The sequence below is a fragment of the Rhinolophus ferrumequinum genome, chromosome 18, assembly GCF_004115265.2.
Source record: "Rhinolophus ferrumequinum isolate MPI-CBG mRhiFer1 chromosome 18, mRhiFer1_v1.p, whole genome shotgun sequence".
Classification (NCBI taxonomy): domain Eukaryota; kingdom Metazoa; phylum Chordata; class Mammalia; order Chiroptera; family Rhinolophidae; genus Rhinolophus; species Rhinolophus ferrumequinum.
This window is the reverse complement of record NC_046301.1, coordinates 19,028,350-19,048,651: the sequence shown is the minus strand read 5'-3', so window position 1 is coordinate 19,048,651 and position 20,302 is coordinate 19,028,350. Positions and strand designations below refer to the sequence as shown.

Here is a 20,302-nt window from a genome sequence, read left to right as displayed (position 1 = left end):
TTGCCTCCTTCAAACTTACCTAATTAAGGCGCGAGCAATGGAGGCCCCACTGTATCTGCTACCTTGTGATTCTACCTGCTTCCGTACAGCTGAGTGTAGAGCTCATGACTAAAGTGAACAGGTGGACATGTTAGCAAAGCCATGTGAAAGAGTTTAAGAGTAATTTAGAATCATCAGTAGAAAAGTACCTCTTTATTTGATTGTCTGTTTATCCCCTTGTCATACGTGGTACTGAAGATGTTGAGAGCAAAAGGCTGTCAAAACGGCACAGTCTAGTCCATCTGAAACGGAAAACTACTTTTTTGTGTGTCAACTTTTTTTATGAGCACCTGGAGAAATCTGTTAAACCCAGGACTCGACTTTTCTAAGAGTTTTTATATTTTAGATTGTTCTGTTTTACAGGGAACATCTAGCCTGATTTTTAAAAGCATCTTTATTGAGCTATAATATACATGCCATAGAATTTACCCACTGAAAGTGTACAACTCAGTGGTTTTTAGTATATTCAGAGGTGGGCGGGCCACCATCACCATATCTACTTACAGAACATTTTAATTGCCCCAGAAAGAAACTCTACCCATTAGCAGTCATTCCTTCTCCTCCCAGTACTACCCTCCCCAGCCCTAGGCAACTACTAATCTACTGTCTGTCTCAATAGATTTGCCTGTTTTGATGTTTCATATAAATGGAATCATACAATATGTGGTCTTTTGTAACTGGCTTGTTTCACTTAGCATAATGTTTTCAAGGTTCATCTATGTTGTTACATGTGTCTGTACTTTATTCCTTTTTATGACTGAATGATATTCCATTGGATATTACTAGAATGGATACAAGAATAATATAATAATTAATTTCATACATGGTATAAATGGATATACCACATTTTGTTTCTCTGTTTATCTGTTGATGATCATTTGGGTTGTGGCCCAACTTTTGCTACTATGACCATTCCTGTACAAGTCTTTTTGTGGACATATGTTGTGTTTTTCTTGGTATATAGGTAGCTAAGAGAGGAATTGCTGGGTCAAGTGGTGACATTTTGAGACACTGCCAAGCTCCCAAAGCAGCCACACCATTTTATTTCCCTATCAGCAATGTATAAGAGTTCCAGTTTTTTTCCCATTCTTACCAAAACGTGTTATTGTCTGTCTTTTTTATTACAGCCATCAGACTGGGTGTGAACTAGTATTTCATTGTGGTTTTGATTTGCATTTCCCTGATGACTAATGGTATTGAGTATATTTTCGTGTGCTTATTGGCCATTTATATATCTTCTTTGGAAAAATGTTCAAGTCCGTTTCCCACTTTCTAATTGAATTGTCTTTTTATTTTTAAGTTGTAAAAGTTCCTTCTACATTCAGGGTCTGAGTTCCTTATCAGATATGTAATTTGCAAATATTTTTTCCCATTCTGCTGATTATCTTTTCACTTGCTTGATGGTGTAATTTACAGCACAAAAGGTTTTAATTTTGATATAGTCCAATTTATCTCCCTTTTCTTTAGTTACTAGTGATAATTATGGCATTATCACATTTTCCATAATTACAAAAATTGTGTAAAAATGCAGACTTGTTTAATATTAAAATAAAAGCCTCTCTTTACTTAATATTAGCACAGTATTTAATTTTCAGATATAAAGCCTATGAAACCTAGTTTATTGACTAAATACTGTCAGGGTGGAGTTGACCCTTCTGAGTTCTGCATTTGTATATAGCATTCTGTACTTGAGCCGATGGCAAGGAATATTTGTATGTCAAATTTTTTTAAGTGACTCAGAATGAATATGACTGGCAATGGGCTTACAACTAACTGGACAGGTGACTTCCCTCATTGCCATATGTATCCTAAGCAAACAGGATATACCGGGAAGTTAAATCTAAGTAAGGAATTAGGCTCTTTTTTTTTTTTTTTTAGGGCTTAAAAACTCAGAATTGAAGGTATTTGGAGTGCGAAAACTATCTTATACAAACAGGGAATAAATCACTTTAATAAGATAAAAATGTGACATGTTTATATACCCAGAGAATTCTTTTCTTAAAGGTCTAGATCTTGTGCAGCTCAGAGGATATGCAGCGGTGTTATTTACCGGACCGTTTAGGCAGGAGGGAATCAGAAATAGCTGTTTGCTGTTCCAGAAAGGCCATTCTTTCCCCAGCAAGACGGGGGGGACTTGCATCTGACAGGCTCCCCCACCATTGACTGATGTTACCCTAGCTCTTTGGCTAGTGAGCACCCCCCTATTTATTTTGTAACGTCGTACACGGCCACAGACCTTTGAACCCACACACCTGAATGGCTATTGTTGCTCTCCGACTTCATGTGGGGCACTCTTCCAGCTCACACCCCCAGGGTACTGCCCCTGTGCCCCCCTTTCCTCTCAGAGCTGTCGCCCATCCGCCACCCTTTTGCTTTCTTGACCCGGCTTCCTCCGCCTCCCTCACGGAGGACTCCGAAAGGCCAGACTCAAAAGGGCTCTTGTTTTATTATCTTCTCCCTGTTGCATAGCTGCATATGTTAATGTAGCCACGAAAATTTGTATTGGCTTGTGTTCCCAGAAACCAGGCAAGAGCTCTGAAAGGAATTCCGTGTGCTCCACCTTCATTAGAGATTCCTTTTCTGTTTGGCTGGACTGGGGGAGGGAGGGGTTTGATCACAGCTGTAAGGCCGAAGGTGGAGCTGTGGAGGGGTGGGGGGGGGGAGGCTAGGGTAGGGCATGGAGGAGCGGGTTCAAGATACACCTTTGCGATGTTGAGCCAAAGAATTAAGGACACCTAGGAAGTGTGTTGCAGGGGGATAGTGTGCCCTCCTTCTGTATTCCTGTGTCGTTTTCTCTTTCTGGTATAAATGATTATACATGTTACTTTATCCACAACACAAACTTGTGGCACAGAGAGGCCTTTAGCAGATACTACTTGGTGGGGACGCCTCTAAGAAGCTTTATTTTCTGAAGGATCCAATTGCAGTGTGGATGCAGATATTTGAGTAACCAGTCAAACATTCTGTTCCATTTCTCAGCCAGAGGATAAATGTCCCTGCCAGGTAGAAGCTGTGTACCTTATTGGTACATTCGAATAGTCTGCACCACTCTAGCCTTTTATGGTTCCTCCTCCCAGACTTTTTGGCTATGGTGTTACCCCAGTTATGGTCTTGTGAGGAGCAGCACAACCATTATTTTTCTCAACGAGAGATCTAAGACATTCTCATTCCGCAGTGGTTTTTCTTTTCATCGTCATGTTGACCTTTCACCTTTAACTTAGTCATGTCAAAGAAGGGGGACATTTGCATGTGTAATTAAACCCCGTGTATCATGTGCCTACCTTGGTACACACTGGTATTGCAGACCTATCTCTGGAGAAGGGAATCCTCTCCCCACTGCCAGGTAGGCTGTGTGCTGTGGCCACGTCCCGCTCAGCATCTGTGAGCGCCGGACGATGCACACAGTTTGAGAGTGATGGGACCAATTCCATATTAACCCGAGAAAGGAGCGCTTTCACGAGAACTGTTTGTCCCTTGTGGCCTCTGTGATTCTTATCCACAGCACACACTGTGGCACAAACAGAGAGGCCATTAGTAAATATTATTTGATGGCAACATCTCTAAGAAGCTTTAATTTCTGAGGGATCACAGGAAGACAAAGGATTGAAAAGCAGTATTTTTATCACAGTCTGGGGACCTCTGGCTTTCTTTCTGAAGGGATCTGGGTATCCCCTCCTCATAATTCTTCTGTTTGCTCCACCCATATGTATTTTCCCCGTATGTGAGCCATCCTGAGTTTGTGCTGGGAGTTGACTGACTTCCTGTTTTCTAAATATGGGACAGCACTTTTCCTGGTTTCCCATGGCTTGCCATATGCTTGTATCATTTATCTCCACAGCTGGAGAAATGAGAGAGGTGGTAGGATACACATGTGACCCACCACATTTTATCTTAGGTCTAAAATAAGGTGGTGAGGGTCACTGTTCAAAGAGTAAGTTACAAAGTCATCTTCTTAACTTCCTACTACTGCCGTCCTTATCCCCGTAAGCACGCAGACATATGCGTGCAATTCCCTATGTTGCTACCAGAAATCCTCTTACTGCTTTGGAGTCGGGACATTCCTGGGGACAGCCTCACTGGAAGCTTCCTGTGGTCCATATACGTGTTGCCAAATATACACTTAATAGCCCCTGTAATAGAGAGGGAGGGGGGCCCCAGCAGAGCTGAAGGATTGATGAGGACTAATGGTGACATTGCAAGGCGTTGGGGGACTTCTTCTGAGAGTGGAATCATCAGGCCGCGACCTATGTGTTTGACTGTCGGTAGGAACCTTCGCTTGGAATTCATCAGTGCTTATTTAGCCAGTATATTCGGTAATCTGTAGATAATCCTTATTTTTCTTCTGTGCTTGTTTTTTTTTTAAGAGTTGTAGGGAATAAAGAAGAAAACAGAGGACTAGGAAGATAATGTAATCAAGACAGATGGTTATCTTTTTTCAATTACTTGTGCGAAAACCTTCTGCACTCCATTTATCCCATCTGAATACTGTTGAAAATACTTTCCCCTAAAACATTGTTCCCATTAGAACGCTTTTCCTATCTGACTCTGTCTTAACTTCCTTGGAGACACCCAGAGCTTGAGTCCTCATCCTGTGTGTGGCCATGAGTGTGCAGGTATTACTAGGACCCGGTTCTCAGTGGAGGGGTGACCTCCTCCTCTGTTTTCTTCCTCTTCAGCACCTGCTCCAGAGAGGACACAGGAACAGAGAGAGGAAGGGAAATTACACTGAGTCACTTACGCTACTTGTGAGTAGCTTTGATGTAAAACCATTTGGAAAAGAAGGTTGAAATATAGCCAAAATACATTGTAAGGATATGTATGGACTCTGTGTCTCCAAAAACCGTGGGGTAAAATTAAGAGCCCAGAGGTATCATTTTTTTACCATCAGATGGTCCCACCCTCCGTCCGTGGACTCCCACAGGCATGGTACTAGAAACAGGGCCCTATCGAAGGGAAAGCCTCATTTATCATTGGCTATTAGGGCTTGATTTTTGGCAAAAGTACGCAAAGATTTCTGGGTGGTTAAATGAACCCTATACTTTAGCTTTCCTCTACTTTTCATTCTATCTTTCCATTTATTTTCTATGGTCTTCCTTTTTTTCCCCACTTATTCATTCATACAACAAATATTTATTGAGCTCCTACTATTTTCCAAGCCCCCTTTGGGCATTAGGGATGCAAAGATGAACAAGACAGTGTGTTCTGCTGCATGAAACCTACATTCGCTTCCCATCCCATCTCTTGGTACCCATTTCTCACTCTAGTTAGTGCTGGGTTCTAGTCTCTCTTGTTATGTGATGCTATGTTCTCTGCTCCATGCTTACCAGCTCCTCCTGGCCGGCTAGAAACATCGACCAATGGGAGAGAAGTAGTAAAGACCTCTGGACAGAGATGCATACACTTGTAACAGGATTCAGTAATATTTAGCATCACCTAAGAGAAGCATTTTAAACTTGTCTGCATATACTAAAGCCCTTTTACCATCTGTTAGTGGAAACTGCTTAAAAGTTTGGTAAAACTCCCAGTGATTGAAACAGAACTCTTTGCTTGCTCCTGCCTCTCCTTGGGCATTAAGGACTCCCTCTGTCCTTCTCCCCCTTTTTTGTGCATAAAGCAGCGGTCAGCTCATCACTTGATAGAGATGGACATTGCTTGTTGGTAATTTTTTATGTCACCAGGAATTCTATTGAGTCTTTCAGGAATTTGGTTTTAAACCTACGCGTACACAACCCACTCCCCCCCCCACGCCCCCCTCCAGCATTCAGGTTCATGGAAGAATATAGAAAAGCCTATTAATCACAACAAATGAGGTGAACAGAGCTTAGATTTATTAAATGGCAAAGGATAATGATGTTAAATAGCTAAGGTTAGATCAGATACAAGAATTGACCCTATTCCTTTTCTTTTTTTAATGGGAGACAAGAAAAGTATGTTCTAGACATTAGACGAAAAATAGGTTAATTTTTTTAAAATGAGATCATTTGGAATGTTACCAAATGGCAGACATACAGTTTAAATGCACCTCTTTAGCTAATTTCTAGGGAAATCATCAAATGAAAAGAAAACAAGATGATTGGGAGAGGTTTTGCATTAACACCGGGACACTCAGAGTTCACCGGATAATGACTGAAGCACTCATCAGTGCTGGTTGGAGACGCTGACTTCTCAGCGCCTCCAATATTTTTGATTGTCGTTTGGACAGAAGTGAAATGGACAGAAGTGACATGTGGTGGACGTATTCTGATTTGCGATCATCGTCCACGTGACCTGTCTGACGGACCTTCCTCTAGGTCACGTGAATCTCCCCGGTAGTCTAATGCCAGGAGCATCTTACCCAGAATTACGTCCAAAACTTGTGCTGCAGCCTAGGGTGCAGTTTTGTCGTGAGTCTGAAAACATTAACAAATGCCCAATTGTCTCAGGCAAGGACCTGTTGCACCGTTGGCTGGTACAGGGATTGCAAAGACGGATTAAAAAAACCGACAGAAGAATATAGCGTCATGTACTTTGCTCTGACAGAAAATATGTTTCTGGCATCCCTGAAAGGGAGCTTCCAGGTCTCACGAACTCTTTATTGCCTTTAAAGTTCAAGTGTCATTTTTTTAGGGCATTATCTGTTCCTTGCAGATTCAGAACAATTAGTGAAATGGAACACCTGGGGCTGCTCATTTTGTGTTTTTAAAAACTTGATTCTAACTTGACCCCCTGCTTACTTCTAATTGTGAATTCTAGTGTGCATAGCTGATTCTTCAGACGTTTGTTAATTGTCCTTCCTAGGTCTCCAGGTAGTGCACTGATATACAGGGAAAACGCTAGTTTACGGTTTTGGTGATTCGATTCAAAAGGTCAATTCTGATCAAGTATCTTTGAACTGTGGGGTGTATGTGTGTGTGTGTGTGTGTGTGTGTGTGTGTGTGTGTGTGTGTACTGGAGGTCATTATAGGGCTCTTCTGTTGGAAAATACTGTTTTTTTTCAGTTGGGGCATGGGGGAGTTCAATTTCCTGCCTTACACCGTTTAGCACCCCTGCCCTCAACTGTGCCTGTTATCCTATAATCCAGAGACCATGCGTTTTATCCATTCCAGAGAATAAATTTCCCATTCCACTGTTCCAACAAGAGGGGCTGGAAAGTGCTCTTCTTGAAGGTTCTTGTATAGTACCGTGTTTCCCCGGGAAATATGACCTAGAGCGGACCATCAGCTCTTATGTGTCTTTTGGAGCAAAACTAATATAAGACCCAGTCTTATTTTACTATAATATAAGACCAGGTATAATATAACGTAATATAATCTAAATAAAATACCAGGTCTTATATTAATTTTTGCTCCAAAAGATGCATTAGAGCTGATGGTCTTGCAAGGTCTTATGTTCGGGAAACACAGTATGAGATCTAGAAAAAAATCTGCTGTGCCACTGTTTTCTTTCATGGAGAGAGTTTCCTCCTTTCCCCCCAGGAACAGATGGCCAGTATGTTCAGTAAGGAAAGTAGGTGACTGACCAGAACCTGTGTTGTTGCATCTCTCTGGGGTGTGGCAGCATGCGTGGGAAAGCCTCCCCCTTGGATTTCATTCCGCACAGCAGGACTAGGGAGATTTTCCCCGTGGAGGACACTGGATTCTGAGCATTGTGCAAATGAACCAAGGGCCACACCATAGAGAAAAGTGAAATTTCATATACAACTTCCCATGGAGAAGCCTATAACAATCCAAGATTTTAAAGCACACGAAACTTGTCTCAGTTTGCATGTGCCTCTGTTTCGTGTGATAGCTCCTAGAGAGAAAGACAGAGAAAGAGGAAAGGAAGGGTAACACTCAGTATCTAAGCATCTGGTTCTTAATTCTCATCACAAGAATAGAGAGCTACATCATCCCTGTTCCTGGGGACCTAGCTCCCTACCTTAGGGTGAGGGAATGGCTTTGCTCTCACACTGTTTCTCTCTGAGAAGATAAGAGTCCGATCGATGCAGTGTCAGACTTCTGTGGAATAACATTTCCATGTCTGCCTCCATCCTTGCCTTCGCTCTAATAGGTCTGGGGCTTGGTCTCTCCTGGTGCCACCAAGGAAACCCAGCCCAACTCTTCATTCCATTTTGATTTTGGCAAGGGCAAAATCAAGTAAGAGAAAGCAAAGGGAGAAGGCAGCTCGCCTTTATCAGATGCCAGCGAGTGCCAGGTCCTGGGATAGGATGTTACCATGTAATCTCATTTCTTGTTTCTGGTCGTTTGTTTCACTTCACTTCACTTCCCCTTGGCCTGCATTGTTGTTTGCAAAGTGTTAAGGAATAAACCCAACACCGACAGGAATCAAGTTTCATACCTGGCTGGTATTTTTATGCCCAACCATCTTTGAGGATGGCAAGTTAGAGATGAAAGATTTCTAATTTATCTGACGGGAATATCCCTCTAGAATGTGAATTGTTTCCATATGGCACAGCTGGCATTGCTTCTAGAGGCTTTCGAAGCTTCTCGTTACTCTAAAATGCTACTAGTTCAGGATCATGACAGTGAGCAGTCTAGAGAGAGAGTGGTCACTTATTAGTTTATTTCAGTGCCATCGCCAGTGCTTTATCCTTTCATATTTTGTCTTTAAGTTTAGAGCACGTATAAGTATCTATGGCAGATTGAGGGATCGGGAAAGGGAGCATAGCATTACACGCGTATTGTGCGCAGTGCTCTTTAGGTGACGAGCATACATTAAGTGTATTGAGTGTGCCAGGCCCTGTGCAAAGTCTTAGGGATGAAAGATGGATAAGAATGTAGTGCTCCCCCAAGAGTTCAGTCCAGAGGGAACACGAGTCTGTAAATAATAATTGCAGCACACCACAGTGTTTGCAAGGTCTATACAATCTAGACGTATGACAGAGCAGCGTGCCAGTCGGGAGAGAGAAAGGAATGCTGCTCACAGAGGGGACATCTAAGTAGTTCTGAAATCTGAATAGGGTATTGTTGGGAATTTGAGAAGGGAATAAGGTGAGAAACCACCTGGCATGTCCAGGCAACTGGGATGTTTCAGTGTTGCAGGAGCGTGAAGGCAATGGAGGAGTGCTGGGAGACGATGTTGGCAGAGTGGGGCTGGGACTGGACGAAGAGAAGGAATCATTGTAAGCCGACAGGAGCCCAAGGGCAGGATGCAGGAGCGGGAAGGAGGAGCCTCTCACGGTGGTGCCTGTGATGCCTCTCCCCTTCTCTCTGGGTGTCCAGGGCACACACCATGCTGGAGTAGCCCCTCCCCACCTCTTCTCCTCACTTTTCTTTCTCCTCCTAAGAGTAGATGGTAACCACCCCACCAACTGCACTGTAACGCCTTCCCTCGCTGATCTCTCCAGTCCCCTGATTCAGATGACTTCTGATCTTTGTGTCACTGGTGATTCTTCTCTTACCTCCACTTCCTGAAGAAATCACAAATACTTAGCCAAAACAGAACTGGAAATTTTCCTCTGTATTTCTCCCCAACCCAACTTTTCTATTTCCCTACACCTATTAATAGCAGCTTCCAAATCACCAGGCTTAAAAGTCATAGAATTATTATTTTTTTTTAAATCACACTACCTTTATCCAGGCCATATACAAAGTTTCTTCATAATTTCTCTCACATTGGTCTCTTCATTCTTAATTCGGACCCCTGGTAAGTCCACCACCAATTTCTCCCCATTCAACCTCTGGAATTTCTTGTGAATCTTTTCTGTTCTCATGACCATCGATTCAGGCCCTCATTATCTCCTTGCCTAGATTACTACAATAAGCTCCTAGCAACTCCCCTCATTTCCATTTCCTCCCATTCCTTCAAAGTGCCACTGTCAGTTGGTCTTCTGCAATGCAATCTGACCACGTGACTGCCCTGCACACACCTTCCGGTGGCTGGCTCCGGGCTCCCTGTCCAGTACGAGCTTCTGGGCCCAGCACCTGAGATTCCATATTTCTGCCCCTTCCTACCTCCCCAGTTTTGTTTCTCTGCAATACAACCTGGCACTCTTTGCAAAACAATATGTCAAGTGGAAGGTTTGGCGTTGGCACCAAGGTTACAGCAGGAAGAATTTAAAAAAGAACAAAATACACTTGGCATAGAGTCAGAAAGTAGAATGATGGTTGCCAGAGGTTGATGGAAAGGGGAAATGGGGAGGGAGTGTTTAATGGGTAGAATTTCAGTTGGGGAAGATAACACATTCTGGAGTTGGATGATGGATGGTGGTGACGGTTGCACAACAGTGTGATCTACTTAATGCCACTGACCTGCGCACTTAAGCATGGTTAAACTGGTCGCTATGTGTCTTTTAACACACACGCATACTCTCAATCTCTCAATCTCTCTCTCTCTCTCTTTCTCGCTCCCTCTTGGCCAAATTGAGAGAACATAACAATGAGAGGTTATTGAAGCTCTGATACCCCCAACTGCAGGGTGGAGGGGGTGGGGGAAGTAGTATCAGCCCCTCACCCCAAATCTAGAGAGCATGGCTGAAGGAACACCATCTGGGAAGTTTGTCATGTGTTTTCCTCAGTTGGGGAGCCTGGTGGACTGGGGCCTGACGTCTGCCTGAGAAATCTAGAGGGTGAGAAGTGGTCTGGCCAGCTGTTTTGGTGGCTGAGTGAAAGGGAGTTGCTGCTGTGCTGAATGGGGCCTGAACTTGCCCTTTTGTCTGATCAGATAAGAGGCAATTGTCTCCTGTGGCCCCGACATAGATCAAAATTCCCACAAAAGGGTTGGCACGGGTATTGATTTAAGTGCTGTCCAGTGGGGCTGCCTAGAGAATTGATGGTACCTCAATACAAAGGGAAATGGGAGTGGACAGGTGGGTTCCTAGGGGCAGTGCAGGAAATAAGTGACCCCAGGCAAGAGGGAGTTCATCCCGGTAAAGGGAAGTGCAGGGGTTAAAGGTCTCTGAAGATCCCATGTGCAAATCCCATAAAGGCCTACTGGCCTCAAGAAGGTAAAACCATTCTAGAACTGGAGAGTGAAGTAAGACCTTTCTTATCCCCTCAGCTCTACTGCCTGCCCCCTCCTTCTCTAGCCCTTCTCTGGGGTCTGAAAGGCAGCTAGTGTGTTGAGGAGAAGCCACAAAACAGGGAGAACGTGCTCACCACACCCTCCCTCCCTCCGCCTGTAATAGGCAACCAGCAGACTCTTCTAGAAAGCGGGAAGGACTTAGTTTCAAAGGAAGGTTGAACTGTGTGTGAGCACGTGGGACTGGGCTTTCTAGATTGTGAATCAAGACTGGTTTGCTGTTTAAAGGGTCTGTAAGGCTTTGTATCATCTAAAAATTATCAGGTATGGGCCTGCCTGAGTTTTCACCTAGGGAGAAGGGAGGAACTCTTAGGTTTAAAGAGACAATGGAAAACAAAAATCGAGTTGCTTTTCTGTTTACCCCTATGGGTCCTGCTTATTCAAGCTACCAGTTCCACCTCTCAGTACTGGCCCTCCAGCCAGACCAGACAACATGATATTCCCTGAACACGCCAGATAGACTACAATTCCTCCTCTGTGCTTTGGTTCAAGGTCTTCCTTGATGCCTCTTCCCACACTGTATTTTAATTTTACTTCTTGCATTAGAGGGATGTTTTTACTTGTCTAATCATTCATTTGGATTTAAATTACGTCACGGAAGGAACCACGTCTTATTCATGTCTGTGTCCCACACATCACCTACCACAGTACTTAGCTCACAGGAGACATTTAAACAAGGTACTAGAGTGACCGAATAACTGATGAATGAAATAATACAGTTTGATAGCTAGTATGTGTTATGTTTATGAAGGCCGAAAAGACAGCATTATTGCTCATTGCTTTTCCCCTTCTATTGCCAAGCTGAGACTGAATAGGGCTTATTGGATTCACGGACCAACTCTTCGATGCTGTCAGCATACACAGTGTTCTAAACACTTCAAAAGAGGACATACCAGCTTTTTATGGGTGTATATAAATGATTTTTAAAAAATTAGGTAAATAACAAAATACCCATATTTTTCATAGAAAAATTACAAAATATAAATAAGCATCGCAATAAACAGTCACCTACAACCCACCTCCCAGGCATAACCTACTGTTAACCATGGTCTCTCATCTTTTTCCATGTGCGAGTTTCTTTCTTGGAATAGCAGGATAGGCCGCTTCGGGTAAAATTAATATTTGTCCTGTTACTGTAGGAAGAGATTCTGATTCTAAAAGGATTTACAATGTGTGTGGAGAGGGAAGACGATGGGAAAGAATCCTGGATGTGTAGACAGGTCCCTGGGTGTGGGAGTCAAAGCTAAGTCAGTGAAATGATTCATTCAACCATTGTTATGTTAGGACGCCCCAAGCTGAAGGGCGAGAGCTGGCCTGGGGACCAAGTAGAGTCTGTAGGAGAAAGCCTGTTCCCAGGTCAGCCTGCCTCCTGTATCCTAGGCCAGCCTGTCCAGGCACCTGGCCGAGGTGGTGATGAATATGCCAGGGAGCCTAAGCTAGAATTTTAGAAGAGCTTTTTCTTTCTTCTTTAAAGCTGTGGGTGCTTGTTTAAATTTGGGGGGGTGAGGATTGAAAACTAGACTGTGGCAGAAACCTTAGAGCAGTGGTTTTCAACTAGGGTGACTTTGACCCCCAGAGGACATTGGCAAAGTCTGGAGTTATCTGTGGTTGTCACAACTAGGGGGATGGTGTTACTGGCATGTACTGGGTAGAGAACAGGGAGGTTGTTAATCACCTGACAATGCACAGCACAGTCTCTCACAACAAAGAAGTCTCTGGCCCCAGATGTCAACAGTGCTGAGGGTGAGAAACCCTGCTTAAAATAAAGGGAAGAAAACACTTGGCAGTAATGCCTGGAACAGCAAGGACTATAAAAATATTTATTGTATTATGTCTCACTTGCCCATTGAGATGTCATTTGGAAAACTCTTCTCCATGAGACACCGGAGTCTATCAGATAGATGAAGAATACTAAAGGGTTTTATCAGTGGTCAGTGTTTTGTATAGTTTCGAAAGGTTAAGAGTTGTCATAAGAAAGGGCAGAGAGCACTTCATGGAAATTATACTCGAAATTATCCTAAGTAGCTTTAAAATTGGATTTCATTAAATTCAGTGGTGCAAATAGCCAGGTGTTTTTTAATCCAGGAGCAAAGCTGGGGAAAGGTGTGTGTGTGGGGGGGTGGGGTCGGGGGAGAAAAACAATGGAGTTTCTTTCTAGTTCTGCTCTGTATGTTGTTGAGGTTTTCTTTTCTAAATGGATCTGTTTCTAGTATTCTTTTGTGTTTGTCTTCAGGCTTGGGAATGACTTGCAGGGTTCAAAGACATCATTATGTACCTGTGACAGTGACCCCACTGTTTATTTTCCAAATAAAAGAACTTTGAGGGAACACAAAGAGGGAAACCTGTGTTGTGAGTGCACCTAGGGGTGATCCAGCTGGGAGACAGGAAGCCTATCAGGTCAACAGATTCCCTAAGGGGGCAGGAGGCGAGGTCAGTCCTCAAGGAAGAATCAGGTGGACTGGAAGTGCAGGCACAGAAGCTAGGCGTGTAACTCACAAAGCATTTTGTGGGGGGTTTTTTTAGCATGATTGAATCAATGAACTTGGTTTTTGTGAGCTTCGCGGACATACAGAGAAAAAACAGCTTGGTAGAGCTAGGGGGAGGAGGAAGGGATCTAAATTAAATATAACAGTTGCCGGCAGTTTAGTTGCTGACAAACACAAGTCATTTTCCCTGAGAAGCATGTGTAATATGTCAAGAAGAAAAAAGAACAATTAGCACACTTTGCATGAAAGCTTATTGATACCACCACATTAATGGTAAGCATTAAATTAAAAATGTTTCTCTGTCGTCTTTACTGCAAATCAATAAACTATACTTGTACTTGACTTTCACCTGTCTCATACTTAGCAAGGAATGCATCATTTTCTCTGACCACCCAGCTCACAACAATGAGATTTCCCCTTTTACATCCCATAGATCAGCACCTGCTTTATATTTTTTCTTATTGGTATCTATCTATCTGTCTATCAATCTATCTATCTATCTATCTATCTATCTATCTATCTATCTATCTATCTGTCATCTATCATTCATTCACCCATCCATCCATCCATCACAAATTCACAAACTTGGGAGCTTAAAATAACAGAAACGTATTCCCTCATGGCCCAGGGATGGAAGTCTGAAATGTGAAGGCTCTTAGGGGAGAACCTTTCCTACCGCTTCCGGTTTCTGGTGGCTCCAGGCAATCCTTGGCTTGTGGCTGCATAACTTTAGCCTCTGTCTTAGTCTGTTTGGGCTGCTATAAGAGAACGTCATAGACCTGGGAGGCTTATAAACAACAGAATTTTCGTCCTCACAATTCTGGAAGCTGGGAAGTCCAAGATCAAGGAGTCCTAATATTTGGTGTCTGGTAAGAACCCTCTTCCTGAGTTGTAGACTGGTGTCTTTTCACTGTGTGCTCACATGGCAGAAGTGGCAAGGGAGCTCCCTGAGGGCTTCTTTGTAAGGGCACGAATCCCATTCATGAGGGCTTCACCCTCACGACCTCAGCACCTCCCAAAGGCCCCACCTCTAAATACCACTGGGGGTGAGGATTCAACATATTAATCTGGTGGGGGGACAAACGTGCAGGCGACAGCACTGTGTCTGTCCTCACGCGGCCTTTTCCACTGTGTCTGTGTCTTGTCCCCTTCATCTCTTATGAGGACGCTTGTTATTGGATTTAGGGCCCACTGGATAATCCAGGATGATCTCATCTTGAGATTCTTCATGTAATCACATCTGGAAATAATATTTTTCCAAATAAGGTTACATTCACAGATTCCTATGTTCTGTTAGGACATAGATATATCATTTTGGGGGCCACTATTTAACCTACTACTCTATCATCTTTCTGTCTCTCTCTCTATCCATCCATTATCAATATCTGTCTATTATCTATCTATCGATTGATCTATCTATCTATCCATCCTTTTTGTTTTCTGGAATGCGGAGTCCACAGTAGTTGCTAATAAATGTTTATTGATTTGAAAGTGTGGCCTTATTGTAAAGTGACCCAAATTAATGTCTGGGCTAATTGTCCCACCTTGTTTCTAAGATGTTTTGTCGTTAGCTCTAAGGAATACGTGGACTTAAAGACACTGCAACCTTCCAAAGTGAATGTATGTTTCAAACTAAAGATCAAACATCTAGTAGTCACACTTAAATCAAGACCCGTCTGTAAATTGAACTGTTATTATAACCTGTAAAATTGCTGTTTTTCTAAGAGTTAATCCTTGGGCTGCAATTAACATCCTAGGTGGTCTTGAGGATTGCTAGCTCCCAGCAAGGTGTAAATGTTTCAGTAGAATCAACCCTATTTATCCTTTATTACTTTAGGTGTCTTAGAGAAAGAAAAAAAAAATGATCAGAGCTTTAAAAACAGAGGGAGAAAAATCATTATATTAATATGCTCGCTCTAATTTGATTCACCAAAATTGAGTAAACTATAAAACAAAGACAGGTATGTACCGTCTTCGCCATAAGTTCTGGAAGCAACACGGCAGAGAAGGAGTGTGTGGGAGTGGTCGGGAGATTCTGGTCAAGAACCCCGATTTCTAGATCTGGAGACCTAGGTGTGCTTCTGCTCCCATTCGTGTGGCCTTGGGCAAATCACTTACTTTTCTGGGCTTCAGTTCCCTACCTTTTCAGGAAATCAAAGGGGTTAAACTAGTAGTTTTTCCAAGTACGTTCCAGGGTGCTACGGCACCCTGTCTTCTGAACTGCTTACTCCCTGACACAACCCTCATAGTTTTCTCTGATTGGAAACTGGGTTTGGTTCAGAATTAAGAAACTCTGGTGTTTCTGTTTCTCTTCACTCACCTGCTCGCAGCGGAAAGCTACAAGGAAACGCAGATGGTGAAGATTAAAGAGGAACCCATGGAGGTTGACATCCAGGACTCGCATGTCTCCATATCACCCAACCGGAATGTTGGCTACAGCACTTTAATCGGGCGAGAGAAAACCGAACCCTTACAGAAGATGCCAGAGGGCAGAGTGCCCCCGGAGAGAAACCTCTTTAGTCAGGATATCTCTGTGAAGATGGCTTCCGAGCTTTTGTTTCAACTGTCAGGTATGTTTTTGTGCAGAAAAATGTCAATAATTGGGAATAATTGGAAGGAATGCCAGTCTTAACAAAGTGGAAAAAAAAAGACAAAAAAAAGAAACCACCCGTCTTACAGAATTTTTTTAGACAGAAATCAGTTTTGCTACTTTAACATGCGTACTGCCACTCAAACTCACAGTTAATAAAATGTTGCCAAGTAGAACTCCTGCCAAACTTTCTTTAATAAATAGTTAAGAATCGTTTGAAATTAGAACTCTATTCAATTCTGTGCAAATGATCCCTGTTGACTGGACTAAACATCTCACCTCTAATTTTGTTTAGGCAGTTGATCTGATTAACAGTCTTTTTTTTTTTCTAACGTGCAAAAGATAAATTACAATTTACTCCAACAGTGTCTGAATTACCATGAATTTCAAATTAGTGTGCTCTGAATTAATGAGATTTTACTGTATCTTGCCAAAAAAAAAAAAAAATCAAGGAAAGGGAAAAGCAAAAGATGAAGTACGAGGACTCTTTCCAGCTCTGGGCTAGTAGAACATTTTCTATAAACCAACTGTCTACTTCAAATACTTGGAATTCAAAAGTGCAGTAATTACCAGCTCGGCTAAGTGTATGTTTTTTTTGTTTGTTTTTTTTTCAGCTAAGGGTCTGGATAGAATAGTTAAGCGTCCTAGTACCTAAATTTTTCCCTTTGTTAACTCTTTCAAGCTGCATATTGTTTGTCCTTAACAGATTGTGTGCTCGTGATTGAGGTTGATGATACGTTCCCATAGAAGTTTCAGATTTACATAGAAATATACATGCCTTGCCCATAGTCAGACATTGGCCTACATAGTGAAGATGCATCAGTACTGTTTGGTACGAGTGTGGGATACACGCTTCTGTTACGGAAAACAAATTTACAACACCCATCGAGTACCTCATTATTTAAGTATTCACTTGTTTTCCCCCTACGAAAAAATACCAGGAAAGCGAAAAGAAGCTAGCATCTGCGTGCTATCATGATAGTGTACCTTCTCATTGGCCCAGTGACACCCCATAGTTGTGAAACTATAAGTTGGTGCCAAAAACGGCAGCCTCCGGGTTCTCACACAAGGACTGTATTTGTGCAGAGCTCTGCCATAGTGGAAACAGTTAATTCCGTAAACTTAATAGGACACATAGATCTTTGCAAGCTCCAAAAGGCCTCAAAACGTGTAAGATGCTTCCCACCCCTTCCACCCCCCCGCCCCCCCCCCCCCACACACACACACAGGCTGAAAACGAATCTAAAAACAACATAACTTTGAAGATGATTTAGCCGTGAAAATTTTCAAAAGTGAGGCCGGTGTGGTTCTTTTCAGAGCGTCTCCAGTATGTTATCACAGTCTACTATCAGCTAAAACCTCTGTGTCTGAGAGTTCTCACCCTGGCACTGTCACAACTGCCTGGGTGACCTCAGGCAAGCCATTTAGCCCCGATTTCCTGCCTTCTGAAAGAATACTGCCTGGGAATCTAAATTCACCCTCATTGTCACTGGTGAGTGGACAGAAAGGAATTGTCCACGCAAACTGGCATGCAGCAGCTTCAGATTCATGTTACAGACTATGGGACAGATGTTGTAAATCTTTGTTGACATTTTTCCAAAAAATCCGTAAGATTAGGAGTTTTTTTTACTTGCCCTGCTGTTGAAACCTGAAACCCTTATAGAGTTGGCCAGGTTTTCTCTGGATACTTAAAAGAAGCCATTGAGAGCTGTGACAGGCAGGGCAGAATCCTCACATTGAACTGCACTGGGGAGGCCAGAGTTCAACTTTTTTGTTCTTGAAAGCTAATTAAATAATTTCTGACAGCTGGTAGATATAGACCTCAAGACAGCGTAAGGGAGGGTTTACCTCTTCTTGTCTAATGATATTTTTTGTCCCTTGTGACATTTATCAGAATAAGCGCTCGATGACTGCAGCACCCAGAGGTCTTATGGCTGTTTTTATACCCCTTCTCACAAAGGGCCCTGACAATACAGAATGTTTAAAGGTTGTCATCAAAGTTAGAAGCGGAACAGTTGCAACAACTGCAGTTTTCATGCTGAATCAGAGGAAAGCAGAAATTTTCAGCTGGGAAAAGATCTAGTAGAAATAAGTGTGTGTGTGTGTGTGTGTGTGTGTGTGTGTGTGTGTGTGTGTGTGCGCGCGCGCACGCGTGTTACTCAGGCCTGTGTGTGTGAGTGTTACTCAGGCCTGTGTGTGTGTGTGTTACTCAGGCCTGATAAAAACCAGACAATTCACTTGAAATTTGTTAGTAACTATTTCCCTTGGATTGATTTTTAATAAACTATTTTTGTGGATGCTAGCTACATGCTTCTGATGATGGTCTTTACCAAGAAGACAGGGAGAGTTTGGATGTTTAAAAAAGAAACCAAAAGAAAACCGTAAGAGAGAAAGAGAAATGTTGACGGTGTTTCTGCTTAAGCTGTAAGGACACCAGTTGAGTGTGAGAGACCTAAGAAGTACGTGTTTCGTTCTTTCTCCTTACAGAAAAAGTGAGCAAAGAGCACAACCACACAAAAGAGAATACCATCCGGACGACTACCAGGTAGGATCTTTATGTGGGGTCCCCTCGGGATACCACTTGTGTGGGGGCCATAAGGCCCACACCATGTGTTGAATGTTGTTCCCCAAACCTTTTTCTCCCTCTGGCTTCAAAGGAGTCACGTCCTTGACCACCATTTTGTCTGAGCACTTTGGTTGGTGGTAACAATACAGAAAGGTAGGACACCAAGGGCGAGGACCATTAATATTTATTAAACATCCAAGAGGCATCACTTCGCTGGGGACTTTTCTATATGTGCTTGTTTTTATTCTTTACGATAATCTTGTGAAGTAGATATCATTAGGTTGGTGCAAAAGCGATTGCAGTTTAAAAGGTTAAAAATAATTGCAAAACCACAATGACTTTTGCACCAACCTAATACCCTCTTTGCAGACGTTTCTGGACTTGAATGTTCAGTTGAGGGACACAACTGTGATTGGCAGCTGGAGCTGTCTGTTAGGAAGGTCCCACACAGTGACCAGGGTGCTTACTGCAGCTGTGCTCCCGAGGAGCTCTGTAGCTATAGGCTGATAATTCGTCACCAAGGATATCCCAGCTTTTTATCTCACAACAGTACTAGGTGGGCAAAAATGTAAAAAGTAGAAGAAAGACAAAGCTTTAAAAAATTGCAGGACAACCAGTGTCACTAACAACTGTGGGTAAGGAAGCTTTCCATGGGCCAAAGGTAGTTTGAGATGGCCAGCCAGGTTGTGTTGCCCACAAGTCCTCCAGACGAAGGAGGGGGACCCGCCAGTGCTGCTCTGCTCATCCCAAGACTGAGCCAGCGCACACCCCACCACTGTGGGAAAGGAGCTCTGGGAGATGTGACCTCCTGCTTCGAAGGCTTTCAGTCAAGGCATTTTGCTTTCCTGAGTGAACTTAGATTTGTCCTGATGGGAGCGTTGATTGGTTTTGTGCTTTTCATTCTTGCAACAAAAGATAAACAGATGCTTTTCTCTTTGATGTGGTGTGAACTGACCTCAGGGCATCATCAGGCATGTGGACAGTGCTCGGTGGAACCTTAACCTGAGTTGTGTTTTCTTTTTAATTCTATGAATTGGAATAGAAGAATATCACATATCAAACGGTAATTAAAATAGAGTCAGCTTGCCTCACACAGAGTTTATATGGTGTTAGGGAAAGGACTGTCCCTCTAGTAGAGAATGGTGTGAGCCATGTCTCCGTGGATAAGTACACAGATGGGAGATGGGAAATGAGTCTTTTGATTTGGTCTGTGTGCTGCTTTGGGAAATGGGTCTGAAAAGCTATTTCAGACCCATTACTATTTTTGGGAAAAGCTATTTTGTCAATTTAGTGGGACGTCCAAATCAGAAACATAGTCTACTATAGATCCCAGCCTATCTCCTCGTAATCTTAAGGCTATTTAGTGTATGTGTTTGGGTCTATGGATTAATAAACACATGACCTTGGCCACATTGGTAGACAGGGAAAGGTGGAGACTAATAACAATAAGTGTTCATTTTAATTTGCTTCCATGGGCTTCTCGGAAGTGTCACAGGTCTGGTTCCCTAGCAGTAGAGCCTACAATGGGGATTCCTGTTGGAGGGGCTTTATTGAGGTGTGCTGTCAGAGGAACCTGCAGGAAGTGATGGGGCAGGAAAGGGAAGCAGTTGCAGAGCAAGCATG

The 20,302-nt window shown here is 42.9% G+C and overlaps 1 protein-coding gene across 10 annotated transcripts in view; it reads left to right on the top strand.

Moving 5' to 3' along the window:
• ZNF827 (zinc finger protein 827) overlaps nucleotides 1-20,302 on the top strand; it is a 154,064-nt gene that overhangs the window by 67,652 nt on the left and 66,110 nt on the right. For all 10 annotated transcript variants that reach the window (XM_033134371.1, XM_033134378.1, XM_033134370.1 and 7 more), the window contains 2 exons: nucleotides 15,854-16,093; nucleotides 18,601-18,658. In XM_033134371.1, the coding sequence (XP_032990262.1) occupies nucleotides 15,854-16,093; nucleotides 18,601-18,658 (298 nt within the window). The remainder of the gene's footprint in view (nucleotides 1-15,853; nucleotides 16,094-18,600; nucleotides 18,659-20,302) is intronic.